The sequence below is a fragment of the Bombina bombina genome, chromosome 2 (genome assembly GCF_027579735.1).
Source record: "Bombina bombina isolate aBomBom1 chromosome 2, aBomBom1.pri, whole genome shotgun sequence".
NCBI lineage: Eukaryota > Metazoa > Chordata > Amphibia > Anura > Bombinatoridae > Bombina > Bombina bombina.
In genome coordinates this window covers 67,836,620-67,854,884 of record NC_069500.1, presented here as the reverse complement: position 1 = coordinate 67,854,884, position 18,265 = coordinate 67,836,620, and the positions used below count along the sequence as shown (strand labels likewise).

The following is an 18,265-nucleotide window of genomic DNA, read 5'->3' as shown; positions in this document are numbered from 1 at the left end:
TAAACATATCACATCGTATACATATTTTGTTTTTTAATGTTATAGACTGGTAGCACTACCAGTAGCAATTAAATACCTTAAATATAGTCATTTATAGTGATTCTATACAAATGTTCTTTGTTTATTTTATAGCCACTAGAAGATCAGGTCACTCTCTGTGGAGCTCTGCTGTAGTATTGTTAACCAACATGTAATTTATGAGACTAACAAGAAGTATAAATAATAAAATGGGGGTAGACAATCAGATGAGTTACACAATTTGGCAAAAATGCCACAGAAACAAGATTTGTATAAATCCAAAACACAGCAGCCTATAATATACAATCATTTTAATTTAAATAATATTCTGTGACCCTTTTCTGTTCATCAAGGTTATTGAATCTGAAAGCTTATACAGGGTACTGTATTTATATCTGATTTTCCCATTAAACATATTAAAGGGACACTGAACCAAATTTTTTCTTTCGTGATTCAGATAGAACATGCAATTTTAAGCAAGTTTCTTATTTACTCCTATTATATATATTTTTTCGTTCTCTTGTTATCTTTATTTAAAAAAAGAAGGCATCTAAGCTTTTTGTTTGGTTCAGACCTATGGACAGCACTTTTTATTGGTGGATGAATTTATCCACCAATCAGCAAGAACAACCCAGGTTGTTCCCCAAAAATGGGCCGGCATCTAAATTTAAATTCTTGCATTTCAAATAAAGATACCAAGAGAATGAAGAAAATTTGATAATAGGAGTAAATTAGAAAGTTGCTTAAAATGTCATGCTCTATCTGAATCACAAAAGAATAAAATTGGGTTCAGTGTCCCTTTAAGTAAACTTGTGTTTTGATATTTCCCTAGTACACATGTATTTATCTCCATTAGTTATGTGATTCATTTTAGTAGGGGTTTACGATCTTATGGATTTTACTGTGTCCCTTTAAGTAAAAAAGGTACCATGGGACTTTATTTTAGAAAATTTTAATTTTGGGCACACGCTCAAAAGGACTAGATTACAAGCTGAGTGCAACTGATAACTCAATCAATAAGCTTTTATCGGGTATTGCAAGTTGATTTTTTAATATTGTGAACCAGAGCATTTTAAAACACTGATACATATGTAACATGCCCTAATTTTAATGGATATCACAAGTCGGAGTAAAATTCTCTTTGTATTTTTACAAGTCATTAGATCTGGAGTAACGCTTTCTTATGTAACATTAACTTTTCTCACTTGCTGCTGTGCATTCAGATATGCCATAATTAAACTTCACTACCTGAGAATAGTTCTTCAAGATTTTCCATCTGCTTTGCGCTCAGTCATAATACAACATGCACAATCTTAGTGTGTAAGTGAAATATAAGTAAATGCGCTATCCAACTTGAATACTGTAGCTCTCACTATAATGCCCTAAGCACAATTAATATTAACCAAATGTGAACAGCAATGCAAGCTGTATGGATTGTGTGCCAGTGATATTAAGGCATTATTGAGCTTCACTTGTAATCTATGCCATAGTTTATCATGCATATATATTTTTAATGCTTTTTATTTGTTTTTCCTTCACAGGCTCAAGATTTGAACGTGATTGAGGAAGTGATCCGGATGATGCTGGAGATTATTAACTCTTGCTTGGCCAATTCTCTACATCATAACCCCAATTTGGTGTACGCTTTGCTATACAAGCGTGAACTCTTTGAGCAGTTTCGAGGTCACCCTTCCTTTCAAGATATCATGCAGAATATAGACATGGTGAGCAGTTTTCTGACACTCTTAGCATTTACTGGGCCCTGGGCAAGAGATATTTGCGGGGCCCCACAGCCAAGCGCTTTTATTCCCCTCCCCCTGTTTGGCCTGCCCCCTGTATAGCTCACCTCTGTCCCAACATTCAGTGTTACCTATATAAAGAATAGCAGTATATTTTACACCTCCTGATACCATACACACTTTCTCAGGATATACATTGCACCTTCTCATACCCTCACCCCTAAAAGAGTCGGGCCCCCCACTGTAAGTTTTGCGTGTAAGTTTTGCCTTTTATTTTTCTTTGTTTGTGTTGTGTTTAACATTTCATTTTTAGTGCCGGTAAGTCTACATCATGAACAATTTTGAATATTGTATACCCTATTCATATATTCATATAAACCTATTCATGTACTTTTAACATCCCCTATAGTGCATTACTGGTTTATTAATGTAAAATAAAAATGTTGCTAAATCAAACAGGATGTAAGTTACACCAATAATATAAACATATAATAAAAGCTTAGTGCAATTGCAAACAGACCAACATAGTTTTGGTAAATCATATTTGCTTTGTTGATTCGATCAGATGTAAGGATGTGACCAGTACATTCCATGATGATAAGAGCATTTCCTTAAATATCCTATATAGCACACAGTTGTGGTTCTGTTCCAGTTGTTGTACAGTCTCACTTCACTTTTGGGTAAACTTTAAAAGGGCAAGGAAGTGAGTAGTATGCTTGAGCTGTAAACCAGCAAAAGGCTGCGTGGCATTCTGAAATGCAAACTGAGATTTAAAAATGTGTCTGCTTTAGATTTATTTGGTACCTCGTATCCAGTGCACCATCAGGCATTGGTTGGTAGGTATTTGAAGTGGATAGAGAATATTTACCTGTCAGCTTGAATGTTAGCATAGAGACTGGCACCACATGCATGCATACATATATTTAAAGCATACATACATTTTTTAAAGATGCTTTGTAGTGGTTAGTGTATGGTTGTTGATCAGATTTGCAAAGCAGCAACTTGGTCTTCTTTGTATACATTTACTAAATTCTACCATTTTGATGTTTTTTCTTCAGAAGCAGTTTTTGGTAGAAAAGTTCTTCAGGCAGCTGTTTCAGTTTGATTCTTCTGCTTATAATTTCAGTTTTTTTCTTTTCCTTTATAAGATTAAAACTTATGATTTGGGTTGTGGATTCATTTTTTTCAGCGGAATTGGCTGTCTTTATTTTTTATCCCATCTTGGGTATTGCTATCCCATACGTCACTAGCTCATGTACTCTTGCCAATTACATGAAAGAAAACATAATTTATTTAAGAATTTACCTGATAAATTAATTTCTTTCATATTGGCAAGAGTCCATGAGGCCCACCCTTTTTATGGTGGTTATTATTTTTTTGTATAAAGCACAATTATTCCAATTCCTTGTTTATGCTTATGCTCCTTTCTTTATCACCCCACTTCTTGGCTATTCGTTAAACTGAATTGTGGGTGTAGTGAGGGGTGTATTTATAGGCATTTTAAGGTTTGGGAAACTTTGCCCCTCCTGGTACGTCACTAGCTCATGGACTCTTGCCAATATGAAAGTAATGAATTTATCAAGTAAATTCTTACATAAATTATGTTTCTCCTACATTGGTGTATCCAGTCCACGGCTTCATCCTTACTTGTGGGATATTCTCAATCCCTACAGGAAGTGGCAAAGAGAGCACACAGCAGAGCTGTCCATATAGCTCCCCTCAGGCTCCGCCCCCCCAGTCATTCTCTTTGCCGCTCTAACTAGTAGCATCTCCACGGGGGTGGTAAAGAGTATGTGGTGTTTAGTTGTAGTTTTTTATTCTTCTATCAAGAGTTTGTTATTTTAAAATAGTGCCGGCTTGTACTATTTACTCTGCAGCAGAAAGTGATGAAGATTTCTGCCGAGAGGAATATGATTTTAGCACCAGTAACTAAAATCCATTGCTGTTCCCACGCAGGACTGTTGAAACTAGAGAACTTCAGTTGGGGGGAACAGTTTGCAGGCTTAACTGCTTCAGGTATGATCAGTCATTTTTCTAACAAGACCTAGTAATGCTAGAAGACTGTCAGCAATCCCCTCTGGGATAGGTAAGCCATTTTTCTTAGACTCTGTATAAAATTATGGCTTAAATTAAGGGCTCTATGCTGGTTGACACTATTGTTGGCTAAATCGATTGCTTTTTAGCATGTTTTCACTATAAATAAGGTGTTTTTTCAGACTTTAAAACACTTTTGGGGTTTTATTTTGCGCCTGGCACTTATTTGGACACCTATTCTAGTCAGAAAGGCCCCTCCACTCTGGAAATGAAGAGGGAGGAGGCCTCATTTTCAAGCCTCAATTGTGCAGTTGTTTTGCTTAGGCAGTTCATGCAACTTCACGTGGGGAGTCCAGAGACTCCAGAGAGGCTTATTTCCTACTAAAATAACCCCTAAGGAAGGTAAAGGCCACAGTGGAATAGTTCTGTAGTGTTTTTAACAGGTTAATTGCTGTTATTAGCTCCGGTTTGGGCATTAAGGGTTTAATTGGTCTGAAAATTTGTGTGCAATCCTTTCAAAGATGGTTTTTTGATGTTTTAGTAATAAAGTGTGCACTTTTATTATTTAAAGACACAGTAACGTTTTTGTCAAAAATAATTTTTATTGCATTGAAGATCTGTTTAAGTCTGTCAAACATGTCTGACCCTTCAGATAACCTATGTTCTGTATGTTCAAAGGCCAAGGTGGTTCCCCCATTAAATTTATGTGTGAAGTGTGCCATAGCGTCCAAACAGCTTAAGGACAGTACAATCACGCTTAAAGATATAGCCCAAGATGATTCTTTAGCTGAAGGTAGTGAGGATAGCTCACTATCCTCTCCTTCTGTGTCAACACCAGCTATGCCCGCGCAAGCGATGCCCAGTACATCTAGCGCGCCAATTGCTATTACTATGCAACAGTTAGCAGCAGTAATGGATAATTCTCTCGCAGCATTTTTATCCAAACTGCCAGCTTTTCCTAGGAAGCGTGATTGCTCAGTTTTAAATACAGAAATTGAGCAAGCAGACGCAGAGGATAATTTATCTGTAGTTCCCTCACATCAATCTGACTTGGCGGTGAGGGAGGGCCTGTCTGAGGGAGAAATTTCTGACACAGGAAAAGTTTCTCAGCAGGCAGAGCTCTACTTAAGGAGGTCCTAGCTACTCTTGATGATTGTGACTCTTTGGTGGTCCCAGAAAAATTGTGTAAAATGGATAAATTCTTAGAGGTCCCAGTACACACTGATGCATTTCCGATACCTAAGAGGGTGGCGGATATAGTGAATAAGGAGTGGGAGAAGCCAGGTGTACCTTTTGTTCCCCCTCCTATATTTAAGAAAATGTTCCCCATTGTTGACCCCAGAAGGGACGCGTGGCAGACGGTCCCTAAGGTAGAGGGGGCAGTTTCAACGCTAGCTAAGCACACAACTATACCAATAGAAGACAGTTGCGCTTTCAAAGATCCTATGGATAAAAAATTAGAAGGTTTACTTAAGAAAATTTTTGTTCAACAAGGTTTTCTTCTTCAACCAATTTCTTGCATTATTCCTGTAACCACTGCAGCTGCTTTTTGGTTTTGAGGAATTAGAAAACTCGTTACTTCTTATGATGAAGTCATGGATAGAATTCACGCCCTGAAGTTAGCTAATTCTTTCATTACAGATGCCGCTTTTCAGTTAGCTAAATTAGCGGCGAAAAATTCTGGTTTCGCAATAGTGGCGCGTAGAGCGCTTTGGCTAAAATCGTGTTCGGCGGATGTGTCGTCCAAAACAAAATTGCTTAATATTCCTTTCAAGGGTAAGACCCTATTCGGGCCAGAGTTGAAAGAAATTATTTCAGATATCACTGGGGGAAAGGGCCATGCCCTTCCACAGGATAGACCTTTCAAAGCTAAAAATAAGTCTAATTTTCGTTCCTTTCGCAATTTCAGGAACGGACCGGCTTCTACCTCTACAGCCACTAGGCAAGAGGGTAACGCACCCCAGCCCAAACCAGCATGGAAACCATTGCAAGGCTGGAACAAGGGTAAACAGGCCAAAAAGCCTGCTGCTGCTACCAAGACAGCATGAAGGGGTAGCCCCCAATCCGGGACCGGATCTAGTAGGGTGCAGACTTTCTCTCTTTGCTCAGGCCTGGGCAAGAGATGTTCTGGACCCCTGGGCACTAGAAATTGTCTCTCAGGGGTATCTTCTAGAATTCAAGGACCTTCCTCCAAGGGGAAGGTTCCACATGTCTCGCTTATCTTTAGACCAGATAAAGAGAAAGGCATTCTTACATTGCGTAGAAGACCTTTTAAAAATGGTAGTGATAAACCCAGTTCCAACAGCAGAACAAGGACTGGGATTTTACTCAAACCTGTTTGTAGTTCCCAAAAAGGAAGGAACTTTCAGGCCAATTCTGGATTTAAAGATCCTAAACAAATTCCTCAGAGTTCCATCATTCAAAATAGAAACCATTCGGACAAGCATTACCAGTTCGTGGCTCTTCCCTTCGGATTGGCCACTGCTCCCAGAATTTTCACAAAGGTGCTAGGGTCCCTTCTAGCGGTGCTAAGGCCAAGGGGCATTGCAGTAGCACCTTACCTAGACGACATTTTAATACAGGCGTTGTCCTTTCACAAAGCAAGGGCTCATACGGACATTGTTCTAGCCTTTCTAAGGTCTCACGGGTGGAAAGTGAACATAGAAAAAAGTTCTCTGTCCCCGTTCACAAGGGTTCCCTTCCTGGGAACAATAATAGACTCGGTAGAAATGAAACTCTTTCTGACAGAGGTCAGGAAATTATAACTTTTGTACACTTGTCGAGTTCTTCAATCCATTCCTCAACCCTCCATAGCTCAGTGCATGGAGGTAATAGGACTAATGGTTGCGGCAATGGACGTGGTTCCTTTTGCTCGAATTCATTTAAGACCATTGCAACTGTGCATGCTCAAACAATGGAATGGGGATTATGCAGATTTGTCTCCCCAGATTCAGATGGACCAGCAAACCAGAGACTCACTCCTCTGGTGGTTGTCTCAGGATCACCTGTCTCAGGGAATGAGTTTCCGAAGACCGGAGTGGATCATTGTCACGACCGACGCCAGCCTCTTAGGCTGGGGCGCGGTCTAGAAGTCCCTGAAGGCTCAGGGTCTATGGTCTCGGGAAGAATCTCTTCTCCCGATAAACATTTTGGAATTGAGAGCGATATGGCCTCAACTAGCGGAGGCCAAATTCATCAGATTTCAGTCAGACAACATGACGACTGTAGCATACATCAATCATCAGGGGGGAACAAAGAGTTCCCTGGCGATGAGGGAGGTATCCAAGATCATCAAATGGGCAGACGATCACTCCTGCCATCTATCAGCAATTCACATCCGAGGAGTGGACAACTGGGAAGCGGATTATCTGAGTCGTCAGACTTTCCATCCGGGGGAGTGGGAACTCCACCCGGAGGTTTTTGCTCAGCTGACCCAACTATGGGGCATTCCAGATCTGGATCTGATGGCGTCACGTCAGAACTCCAAAGTTACACGTTACGGGTCCAGGTCCAGGGATCCCAAGGCGACATTGGTAGATGCCTTAGTAGCGCCTTGGTCGTTCAATCTAGCTTATGTCTTTCCACCGTTTCCCCTTCTCCCCCGTGGCTAGTAGCCAGGATCAAACAGGAGAAGGCTTCAGTAATTCTGATAGCTTCTGCGTGGCCACGCAGGACTTGGTATGCAGACCTGGTGAATATGTCATCGGTTCCACCATGAAAGCTGCCTTTGAGGCAGGACCTTCTAATTCAAGGTCCATTCGAACATCCAAACCTAGTTTCTCTGCAACTGACTGCTTGGAGATTGAACGCTTGATTCTAGCTAAACGTGGGTTTTCGGAATCAGTTATAGATACTCTGATCCAGGCTAGAAAGCCTGTCACCAGGAAAATTTACCATAAGATATGGCGGAAATATCTTTGCTGGTGCGAATCCAAGGGTTACTCATGGAGTAAGATTAGGATTCCAAGGATACTATCTTTTCTCCAAGAAGGATTGGAGAAAGGTCTGTCAGCTAGTTCTTTAAAGGGACAGATATCTGCTCTGTCTGTTTTGTTACACAAGCGTCTGGCAGCCATGCCAGATATTCAGGCGTTTGTACAGGCTTTAGTCAGATTCAAGCCTCCTCCATGGAGTCTAAATTTAGTTCTTTCAGTTCTTCAAGGGGTTCCGTTTGAACCTCTACATTCCATAGATATTAAGTTACTATCTTGGAAAGTTTTGTTTTTAGTAGCTATTTCTCCAACATAGGTGTGTCCGGTCCACGGCGTCATCCTTACTTGTGGGATATTCTCCTCCCCAACAGGAAATGGCAAAGAGCCCAGCAAAGCTGGTCACATGATCCCTCCTAGGCTCCGCCTACCCCAGTCATTCTCTTTGCCGTTGTACAGGCAACATCTCCACGGAGATGGCTTAGAGTTTTTTAGTGTTTAACTGTAGTTTTTATTATTCAATCAAGAGTTTGTTATTTTAAAATAGTGCTGGTATGTACTATTTACTCAGAAACAGAAAAGAGATGAAGATTTCTGTTTGTATGAGGAAAATGATTTTAGCACCGTAACTAAAATCCATGGCTGTTCCACACAGGACTGTTGAGAGCAATTAACTTCAGTTGGGGGAACAGTGTGCAGTCTCTTACTGCTTGAGGTATGACACATTCTAACAAGACGATGTAATGCTGGAAGCTGTCATTTTCCCTATGGGATCCGGTAAGCCATGTTTATTAAGATAGTAAATAAGGGCTTCACAAGGGCTTATTAAGACTGTAGACTTTTTCTGGGCTAAATCGATTCATTATTAACACATATTTAGCCTTGAGGAATCATTTATTCTGGGTATTTTGATATGATTATATCGGCAGGCACTGTTTTAGACACCTTATTCTTTAGGGGCTTTCCCTAATCATAGTCAGAGCCTCATTTTCGCGCCGGTATGGCGCACTTGTTTTTGAGGACAGCATGGCATGCAGCTGCATGTGTGTGGAGCTCTGATACATAGAAAAGTCTTTCTGAAGGCATCATTTGGTATCGTATTCCCTTTGGGCTTGGTTGGGTCTCAGCAAAGCAGATTCCAGGGACTGTAAAGGGGTTAAATATAAAAACGGCTCCGGTTCCGTTATTTTAAGGGTTAAAGCTTCCAAATTTGGTGTGCAATACTTTTAAGGCTTTAAGACACTGTGGTGAAATTTTGGTGAATTTTGAACAATTCCTTCATACTTTTTCGCAATTGCAGTAATAAAGTGTGTTTAGTTTAAAATTTAAAGTGACAGTAACGGTTTTATTTTAAAACGTTTTTTGTGCTTTGTTAGCAAGTTTATGCCTGTTTAACATGTCTGAACTACCAGATAGATTGTGTTCTGACTGTGGGGAAACCAAGGTTCCTTCTCATTTAACTATATGTATTTTATGTCATAAAAAAATTTAGTAAAAATGATGCCCAAGATGATTCCTCAAGTGAGGGGAGTAAGCATGGTACTGCATCATCCCCTCCTTCGTCTACACCAGTCTTGCCCATACAGGAGGCCCCTAGTACATCTAGTGCGCCAATACTCCTTACTATGCAACATTTAACGGCTGTAATGGATAATTCTATCAAAAACATTTTAGCCAATATGCCCACTTATCAGCGAAAGCGCGACTGCTCTGTTTTAGAAAATTCTGTAGAGCATGAGAACGCTGATGATATGGTTTCTGAAGGGCCCCTACACCAGTCTGAGGGGGCCAGGGAGGTTTTGTCTGAGGGAGAAATTTCAGATTCAGGAAACATTTCTCAACAAGCTGAACCTGATGTGATTACTTTTAAATTTAGGTTGGAACATCTCCGCGCTCTGCTTAAGGAGGTGTTATCCAATTTGGATGATTGTGATTATCTGGTCATTCCAGAACCACTATGTAAAATGGAAAAGTTCTTAGAGGCCCCGGGGCCCCCCGAAGCTTTTCCTATATCCAAGCGGGTGGCGTACATTGTTAGTAAAGAATGGGACAGGCCCGGTATACCTTTAGTACCTCCCCCCATATTTATAAAATTGTTTTCCTATAGTCGACCCCAGAAAGGACTGATGGCAGACAGTCCCCAAGGTCGAGGGGGCGGTTTCTACTCTACACAAGCGCGCCACTATACCCATAGAAGATAGTTGTGCTTTCCAAGATCCTATGGATAAAAAATTAGAAGGTCTGCTAAAGATGTTTGTTCAGCAAGGTTCCCTTCTACAACCAATTGCATGCATTGTCCCTGTCACTGCAGCCGCGTGTTTCTAGTTTGATGAGCTAGGAAAGGCGATTATTAGTAATTCTTCTTCTTATGAGGAGATTATGGACAGAATTCGTGCTCTTAAATTGGCTAATTCTTTCACCCTAGACGCCACCTTGCAATTGGCTAGGTTAGCGGCGAAAAAATTCTGGGTTTGCTATTGTGGCGCAGAGCGCTTTGGTTAAAATCTTGGGCAGCGGATGCGTCTTCCAAGAACAAATTGCTTGACATTCCTTTCAAGGGGAAAACACTCTTTGGCCCTGACTTGAAAGAGATTATCTCTGATATCACTGGGGGCAAGGGCCACGCCCTTCCTCAGGATAGGTCTTTTCAAGACCAAAAATAAACCTAAGTTTCGTCCCTTTCGCAGAAACGGATCAGCCCCAAGGGCTACGTCCTCTAAGCAGGAAGGTAATACTTCTCAAGCCAATCCAGCCTGGAGACCTATGCAAGGCTGGAACAAAGGAAAGCAGGCCAGGAAACCTGCCACTGCTACCAAGACAGCATGAAATGCGGGCCCCCGATCCGGGACCGGATCTGGTGGGGGGCAGACTCTCTCTCTTCGCTCAGGCTTGGGCAAGAGATGTTCTGGATCCTTGGGCGCTAGAAATAGTCTCCCAAGGTTATTCTCTGGAGTTCAAGGGGCTTCCTCCAAGGGGGAGGTTCCACAGGTCTCAGTTGTCTTCAGACCACATAAGAAGACAGGCATTCTTACATTGGGTAGAAGACCTGCTAAAAATGGGAGTGATTCATCCTGTTCCATTAGGAGAACAAGGGATGGGGTTCTACTCCAATCTGTTCATAGTTCCCAAAAAAGAGGGAACGTTCAGACCAATCTTAGATCTCAAGATCTTGAACAAGTTTCTCAAGGTTCCATCATTCAAGATGGAAACCATTCGAGCACTTCTTCCTTCCATCCAGGACGGTCAATTCATGACCAAGGTGGATTTCAAGGATGCGTATCTACATATTCCTATCCACAAGGAACATCATCGGTTCCTAAGGTTTGCATTCCTGGACAAGCATTTCCAGTTCGTGGCATTTTCTTTCGGATTAGCCACTGCTCCTAGGATTTTCTCATAGGTACTAGGGTCCCTTCTGGCGGTGCTAAGACCAAGGGGCATTGCTGTAGTACCTCACTTGGACGACATTCTGATTCGAGCGTCGTCCCTTCCTCAAGTAAAGGCTCACACGGACATTGTCCTGGCCTTTCTCAGATCTCACGGATGGAAAGTGAACGTGGAAAAGAGTTCTCTATCTCCGTCAACGAGGGTTCCCTTCTTGGGAACTATAATAGACTTCTTAGAAATGAGGATTTTTCTGACAGAAGCCAGAAAAACAAAACTTCTAGACTCTTGTCGGATACTTCATTCCGTTCCTCTTCCTTCCATAGCGCAGTGCATGGAAGTGATAGGTTTGATGGTAGCGGCAATGGACATAGTTCCTTTTGTGCGCATTCATCTAAGACCATTACAACTGTTCATGCTCAGTCAGTGGAATGGGGACTATTCAGACTTGTCTCCGAAGATACAAGTAAATCAGAGGACCAGAGACTCATTCCGTTGGTGGCTGTCCCTGGACAACCTGTCACAAGGGATGACCTTCCGCAGACCAGAGTGGGTCATTGTCACGACCGACGCCAGTCTGATGGGCGGGGGCGCGGTCTGGGGATCCCTGAAAGCTCAGGGTCTTTGGTCTCGGGTAGAATCTCTTCTACCGATAAATATTATGGAACTGAGAGCGATATTCAATGCTCTCAAAGCTTGGCCTCAGCTAGCGAGGGCCAAGTTCATACATCAACCATCAGGGGGGAACAAGGAGTTCCCTAGCGATGGAAGAAGTGACCAAAATCATTCTATGGGCGGAGTCTCACTCCTGCCACCTGTCTGCTATCCACATCCCAGGAGTGGAAAATTGGGAAGCGGATTTTCTGAGTCGTCAGACATTGCATCCGGGGGAGTGGGAACTCCATCCGGAAATCTTTGCCCAAGTCACTCAACCGTGGGGCATTCCAGACATGGATCTGATGGCCTCTCGTCAGAACTTCAGAGTTCCTTACTACGGGTACAGATCCAGGGATCCCAAGGCGGCTCTAGTGGATGCACTAGTAGCACCTTGGACCTTCAAACTAGCTTATGTGTTCCCGCCGTTTCCTCTCATCCCCAGGCTGGTAGCCAGGATCAATCAGGAGAGGGCGTCGGTGATTTTGATAGCTCCTGCGTGGCCACGCAGGACTTGGTATGCAGATCTGGTGAATATGTCATCGGCTCCACCATGGAAGCTACCTTTGAGAGACCTTCTTGTTCTAGGTCCGTTCGACCAACTCCAGCTGACTGCTTGGAGATTGAACGCTTGATCTTATCAAAGCGAGGGTTCTCAGATTCTGTTATTAATACTCTTGTTCAGGCCTGAAAGCCTGTAACCAGAAAAATTACCACATAATTTGGTATATCTGTTGGTGTGAATCTGCAGGATTCCCTTGGGACAAGGTTAAGATTCCTAAGAGTCTATCCTTCCTTCGAGAAGGATTGGAAAAAGGATTATCTGCAAGTTCCTTGATGGGACAGATTTCTGCCTTGTCTGTGTTACTTCACAAAAAGCTGGCAGCTGTGCCAGATGTTCTAGCCTTTGTTCAGGCTCTGGTTAGAATCAAGCCTGTTTACAAAATTTTGACTCCTCCTTGGAGTCTCAACCTAGTTCTTTCAGTTCTTCAGGGGGTTCCGTTTGAACCCTTACATTCCGTTGATATTAAGTTATTATCTTGGAAAGTTTGTTTTTGGTTGCAATTTCTTCTGCTAGAAGAGTTTCAGAATTATCTGCTCTGCAGTGTTCTTCTCCTTATCTGGTGTTCCATGCAGATAAGGTGGTTTTGCGTACTAAACCTGGTTTTCTTCCAAAAGTTGTTTCTAACAAAAACATTAACCAGGAGATAGTTGTGCCTTCTTTGTGTCCTAATCCAGTTTCAAAGAAGGAACGTTTGTTGCACAACTTGGATGTAGTTCGTGCTCTCAAATTTTACTTAGCAGCTACTAAGGATTTCAGACAAACTTTGTCTTTGTTTGTTGTTTATTCTGGTAAACGGAGAGGTCAAAAAGCAACTTCTACCTCTCTCTCCTTCTGGATTAAAAGCATTATCCGATTGGCTTATGAGACTGCCGGACGGCAGCCTCCTGAAAGAATCACAGCTCACTCCACTAGGGCTGTGGCTTCCACATGGGCCTTCAAGAACGAGGCTTCTGTTGATCAGATATGTAAGGCAGCGACTTGGTCTTCACTGCACACTTTTTCTAAATTTTACAAATTTGATACTTTTGCTTCTTCTGAGGCTATTTTTGGGAGAAAGGTTTTGCAAGCCGTGGTGCCTTCCATTTAGGTGACCTGATTTGCTCCCTCCCTTCATCCGTGTCCTAAAGCTTTGGTATTGGTTCCCACAAGTAAGGATGACGCCGTGGACCGGACACACCTATGTTGGAGAAAACAGAATTTATGTTTACCTGATAAATTACTTTCTCCAACGGTGTGTCCGGTCCACGGCCCGCCCTGGTTTTTTTAATCAGGTCTGATAATTTATTTTCTTTAACTACAGTCACCACGGTAACATATGGTTTCTCCTATGCAAATATTCCTCCTTAACGTCGGTCGAATGACTGGGGTAGGCGGAGCCTAGGAGGGATCATGTGACCAGCTTTGCTGGGCTCTTTGCCATTTCCTGTTGGGGAGGAGAATATCCCACAAGTAAGGATGACGCCGTGGACCGGACACACCGTTGGAGAAAGTAATTTATCAGGTAAACATAAATTCTGTTTTCTTCTGCTAGAAGAGTTTCTGAATTGTCTGCTTTGCAGTGTAATTCACCCTATCTGGTTTCATACAGATAAGGTCGTTTTACGTACCAAACCTGGTTTTCTTCCAAAAGTGGTTTCCAATAAGAATATCAACCAGGAAATAGTTGTTCCTTCTCTGTGTCCTAATCCAGTTTCTAACAAGGAACGTCTGTTACACAATCTTGATGTGGTTCGTGCTTTAAAGTTTTATCTAAAAGCAACTAAAGACTTCAGACAAACATTGTCCTTGTTTGTCGTCTATTCTGGCAAGAGGAGAGGTCAAAAGGCGACTGCGACCTCTCTGTCTTTCTGGCTGAAAAGCATCATCCGGTTGGCTTATGAGACTGCTGGAAGGCAGCCTCCTGAACGAATTACAGCTCACTCTACTAGAGCTGTGGCTTCCACATGGGCTTTCAAGAATGAGGCTTCTGTTGAACAGATTTGTAAGGCAGCGACTTGGTCTTCACTGCATACGTTTGCCAAATTTTACAAATTCGATACTTTTGCTTCTTCGGAGGCTATTTTTGGGAGAAAGGTTTTACAAGCAGTGGTGCCTTCCGTTTAGGTTACCTGACTTGTTCCCTCCCTTCATCCGTGTCCTAAAGCTTTGGTATTGGTTCCCACAAGTAAGGATGAAGCCGTGGACCGGATACACCAATGTAGGAGAAAACAGAATTTGTTTACCTGATAAATTTCTTTCTCCTACGGTGTATCCGGTCCACGGCCCGCCCTGGCATTTTGGTCAGGTTTAAATTTATTTTTTGTAAACTAAAGTCCCCACTGCACCCTATGGTTCTCCTTTTTCTTCTAACCGTCGGTCGAATGACTGGGGGGGCGGAGCCTGAGGGGAGCTATATGGACAGCTCTGCTGTGTGCTCTCTTTGCCACTTCCTGTAGGGATTGAGAATATCCCACAAGTAAGAATGAAGCCGTGGACCGGATACACCGTAGGAGAAAGAAATTTATCAGGTAAACATAAATTCTGTTTTTTTCATTCGGATAAGGTGGTTTTACGTACTAAACTTGGTTTTCTTCCTAAGGTTGTTTCAGACAAGAACATTAATCAGGAGATTGTTGTTCCTTCCTTGTGTCCTAATCCTTCTTCTCAGAAGGAACATCTTGTGCACAATTTGGACTTTGTTCGTGCTTTAAAATTTTACTTACAAGCGACTAAGGACTTTCGTCAATCGTCTTTTCAATTTGTCTTTTTTTCTGGAAAACGTAAGAGTCAGAAAGCTATGGCTACTTCTGTTTCTTTTTGGATGAAGAATGTCATCCGTTTTTGCATATGAGACTGCTGGACAGCAGCCTCCTGAAAGAGTTACTGCTCATTCCACCAGGGCTGTTGCTTCCTCATGGGCATTCAAAATTGATGCTTCTGTTGAACAGATTTGCAAGGCTGCAACTTGGTTCTCTCTTCACACTTTTTCTAAATGTTACAAATTTGATACCTTTGCCGCGACTGAGGCTGTTTTTGGGGAGAAGGGTTCTTCAAGCAGTGGTGCCTTCCGTTTAGGTTCCCTGTCTTGTCCCTTTTCATCCGTGTACTCTAGCTTTGATATTCTATCCCACAAGTAGGGATGAAGTCCGTGGACTCATCGTGTCTTTAAAAAGAAAAGAAAATGTATGCTTACCTGATAAATTTTTCTTTTTAGACACGATGAGTCCACGGCCCGCCCTGTTCTATGAGGCAGGTTTTTACTTTTTGTAAACTTCAGACACCTCTGCATCTTGGCTTTTCCTTTCTCTTTCTAACTTCGGTCGAATGACTATATATACAGCTCTGCTGTGGTGCTCTTTGCCTCCTCCTGCTGACCAGGAGGCGTAATCCCACAAGTAAGGATGAAATCCGTGGACTCATCATCTCTAAAAAGAAACAAATCAGGTAAGCATAAATTTTCTTTTTCAAAGCTCCACCAAAAATTCCACAGTTGTTTCAGGTCCCTGATTTAAGCTCCGACTATATAACCAAGGAATGGAAAAAGCTAGGTGTGCCTTTTGCTCTTTCTACAAGATTTAGGAAAATGTACTCCATTCCAGAACAGAATGTGGACGTGTGAGAAACAATTCCTAAGTTTGATTGTGCTATTTCCACTCTTGCCAAACATACAGCTATCCCTATTGAGGATAGCACTTTGTTTAGAGATCCAATGGGCAGCAAATTTGAGTCTTTCTTAAGGAAGCTCTTTCTCCAAACAGGTCTTTTATTTAGACCAGCAGTCTCTCTCACCTGTGTGGCTGCAGCAGGAACACTAAGGTGTGATTCACTACAAAAAATGGTGGCAGACAATTCTTTAAACAAAGTTTTACAAAATTGCATTACGCCCTTAAAATGGTGCAAGCATTTGTGTGATGCTGTGATGGACGTTAAGATCAATATCAAACACATGTGTATGGCAGGGCCGGCAAGGAGATCCTTATGGTTAAAATCTTGTCCAGCAAACATGATCTCTAAGAATAGACTGTCTCTTTCCTTCCAGGGGAAGATTCTATTTGGTTCAGACAGTTACTGGTGGGAAAGGAGCCTTTCTCCCTCAGGATACAAAATCCAAAGGATAGAATAGACAAGGGAATCCGGTTTGTTCCTTTCACAAGGAGTTTGGTCTCCTTTAAAAGGCAAGGTTACCAATAAACATTCTGGAACTTTGATCGATTCTTTGAGCTCTTCAGTCCTGGCCACTGTTGAAGGAGGAAAAATGCATCCGCCTCCAGTCGGACAACATCACAGCGGTGGCCTATATAAATCATCAAGGAGGTACCCGCAATATAATGGCCATGCAGAAAGTGTCTCAGATTCTGTTCTGGGCAAAGAGGAATCAGCGCTCCCTGTCAGCGATTTACATAACTGGTATCAACAACTGGGAGGCGGATTACCTCAACCGTCAATTGGTTCATCCAGGAGAATGGTCTATCCATCGGTACATATTCAATCAATTAATGTTCAGATGGGGCATAGCGGACAACGATTTTATGACTTCCCATTTAAATCGCAAATTTCCAAAGATCTAAAGATACAAGGGCTCACATTATAGACACCTTGGTGTGTCTATGAGAGTTTCATCTAGCATACCTGTTTGCCCCGTTTGTTCTTAGTCCGAGATTAAACAGGAGTTAGCATCAGTAATATTAATAGCTGCAGCCTGGCCCCACAGAACATGGTATGCAGATCTAGTGCAGATGTCCTCATCTCCTCCATGGCCACTTCCTCTGAGAAGAGACCTGTTATTGCAAGGTCCTCTTTTTCCATTGGGATCTCAAATCTCTATATTTAACGGCTTGGAGGTTAAACGTCTTGTTTTGAGACATAGTGGATTTTCAGATTTTGTGATTTAAACTCTGATACAGTCTAGGAAGCCTGCAACTCAAAGGATTTACCACAAGATTTGGAAAGAATATTTCTCTTGTTAAGTGTGTTCAGTCCACGGGTCATCCATTACTTATGGGATATATTCTCCTTCCCAACAGGAAGTTGCAAGAGGATCACCCAAGCAGAGCTCCTATATAGCTCCTCCCCTCACATGTCATATCCAGTCATTCTCTTGCAAGTCTCAACAAAGAAGGAGGTCGCAAGAGGAGATAGGAGTTTTTTTACCTAATTATTCTTCAATCAAAAGTTTATTATTTTAAAATGGCACCGGAGTGTGCTGTTTTTTTCTCTCAGGCAGTATTTAGAAGAAGAATCTGCCTGCGTTTTTCTATGATCTTAGCAGACGTAACTAAGATCCACTGGCTGTTCTCGCACATTCTGAGGAGTGGGGTAACTTCAGAAAAGGGAATAGCAGGCGGGGTCCCCCGCAAATGAGGTATGTGCAGTAAATATTTTCTAGGAATGGAATTGACTAAGAAAACACTGCTGTTACCCATATGATGTAAGTACAGCCTTTAATGCAGTAGTAGCGACTGGTATCAGGCTGATAAATGTATGCACAGTTGAGTTATTTTCTAGGGACTAGAATCTGACTGAGAAAATACTGTTAATACTGAAACTAATGTATGAGCCTTAAAGGGACACTGTACCCAAAATATTTCTTTCGTGATTCAGATTGAGCATGAAATTTTAAGCAACTTTCTAATTTACTCCTATTATCAATTTTTCTTCGTTCTCTTGCTATCATTATTTGAAAAAGAAGGCATCCAAGCTTTTTTTTGTTTCAGTACTCTGGACAGCACTTTTTTTATTGGTGGATGAATTAATCCACCAATCAGCAAGGACAACCCAGGTTGTTCACCAAAAATGGGCCGGCATTTAAACTTAAATTCTTGCATTTCAAATAAAGATACCAAGAGAATGAAGACAATTTGATAATAGGAGTAAATTAGAAAGTTGTTTAAAATTTCATGCTCAATCTGAATCATGAAAGAAAAAATTTGGGTACAGTGTCCCTTTAACTGCAGTAGAAGCGA

At 41.9% G+C, this 18,265-nt stretch overlaps 1 protein-coding gene across 2 annotated transcripts in view; it reads left to right on the top strand.

The window, feature by feature from the left end:
* DYM (dymeclin) overlaps nt 1-18,265 on the top strand; it is a 1,389,654-nt gene that overhangs the window by 1,156,800 nt on the left and 214,589 nt on the right. For both annotated transcript variants that reach the window (XM_053701098.1, XM_053701099.1), the window contains one exon: nt 1,560-1,742. In XM_053701098.1, coding sequence (XP_053557073.1) covers nt 1,560-1,742 — 183 coding nt within the window. The remainder of the gene's footprint in view (nt 1-1,559; nt 1,743-18,265) is intronic.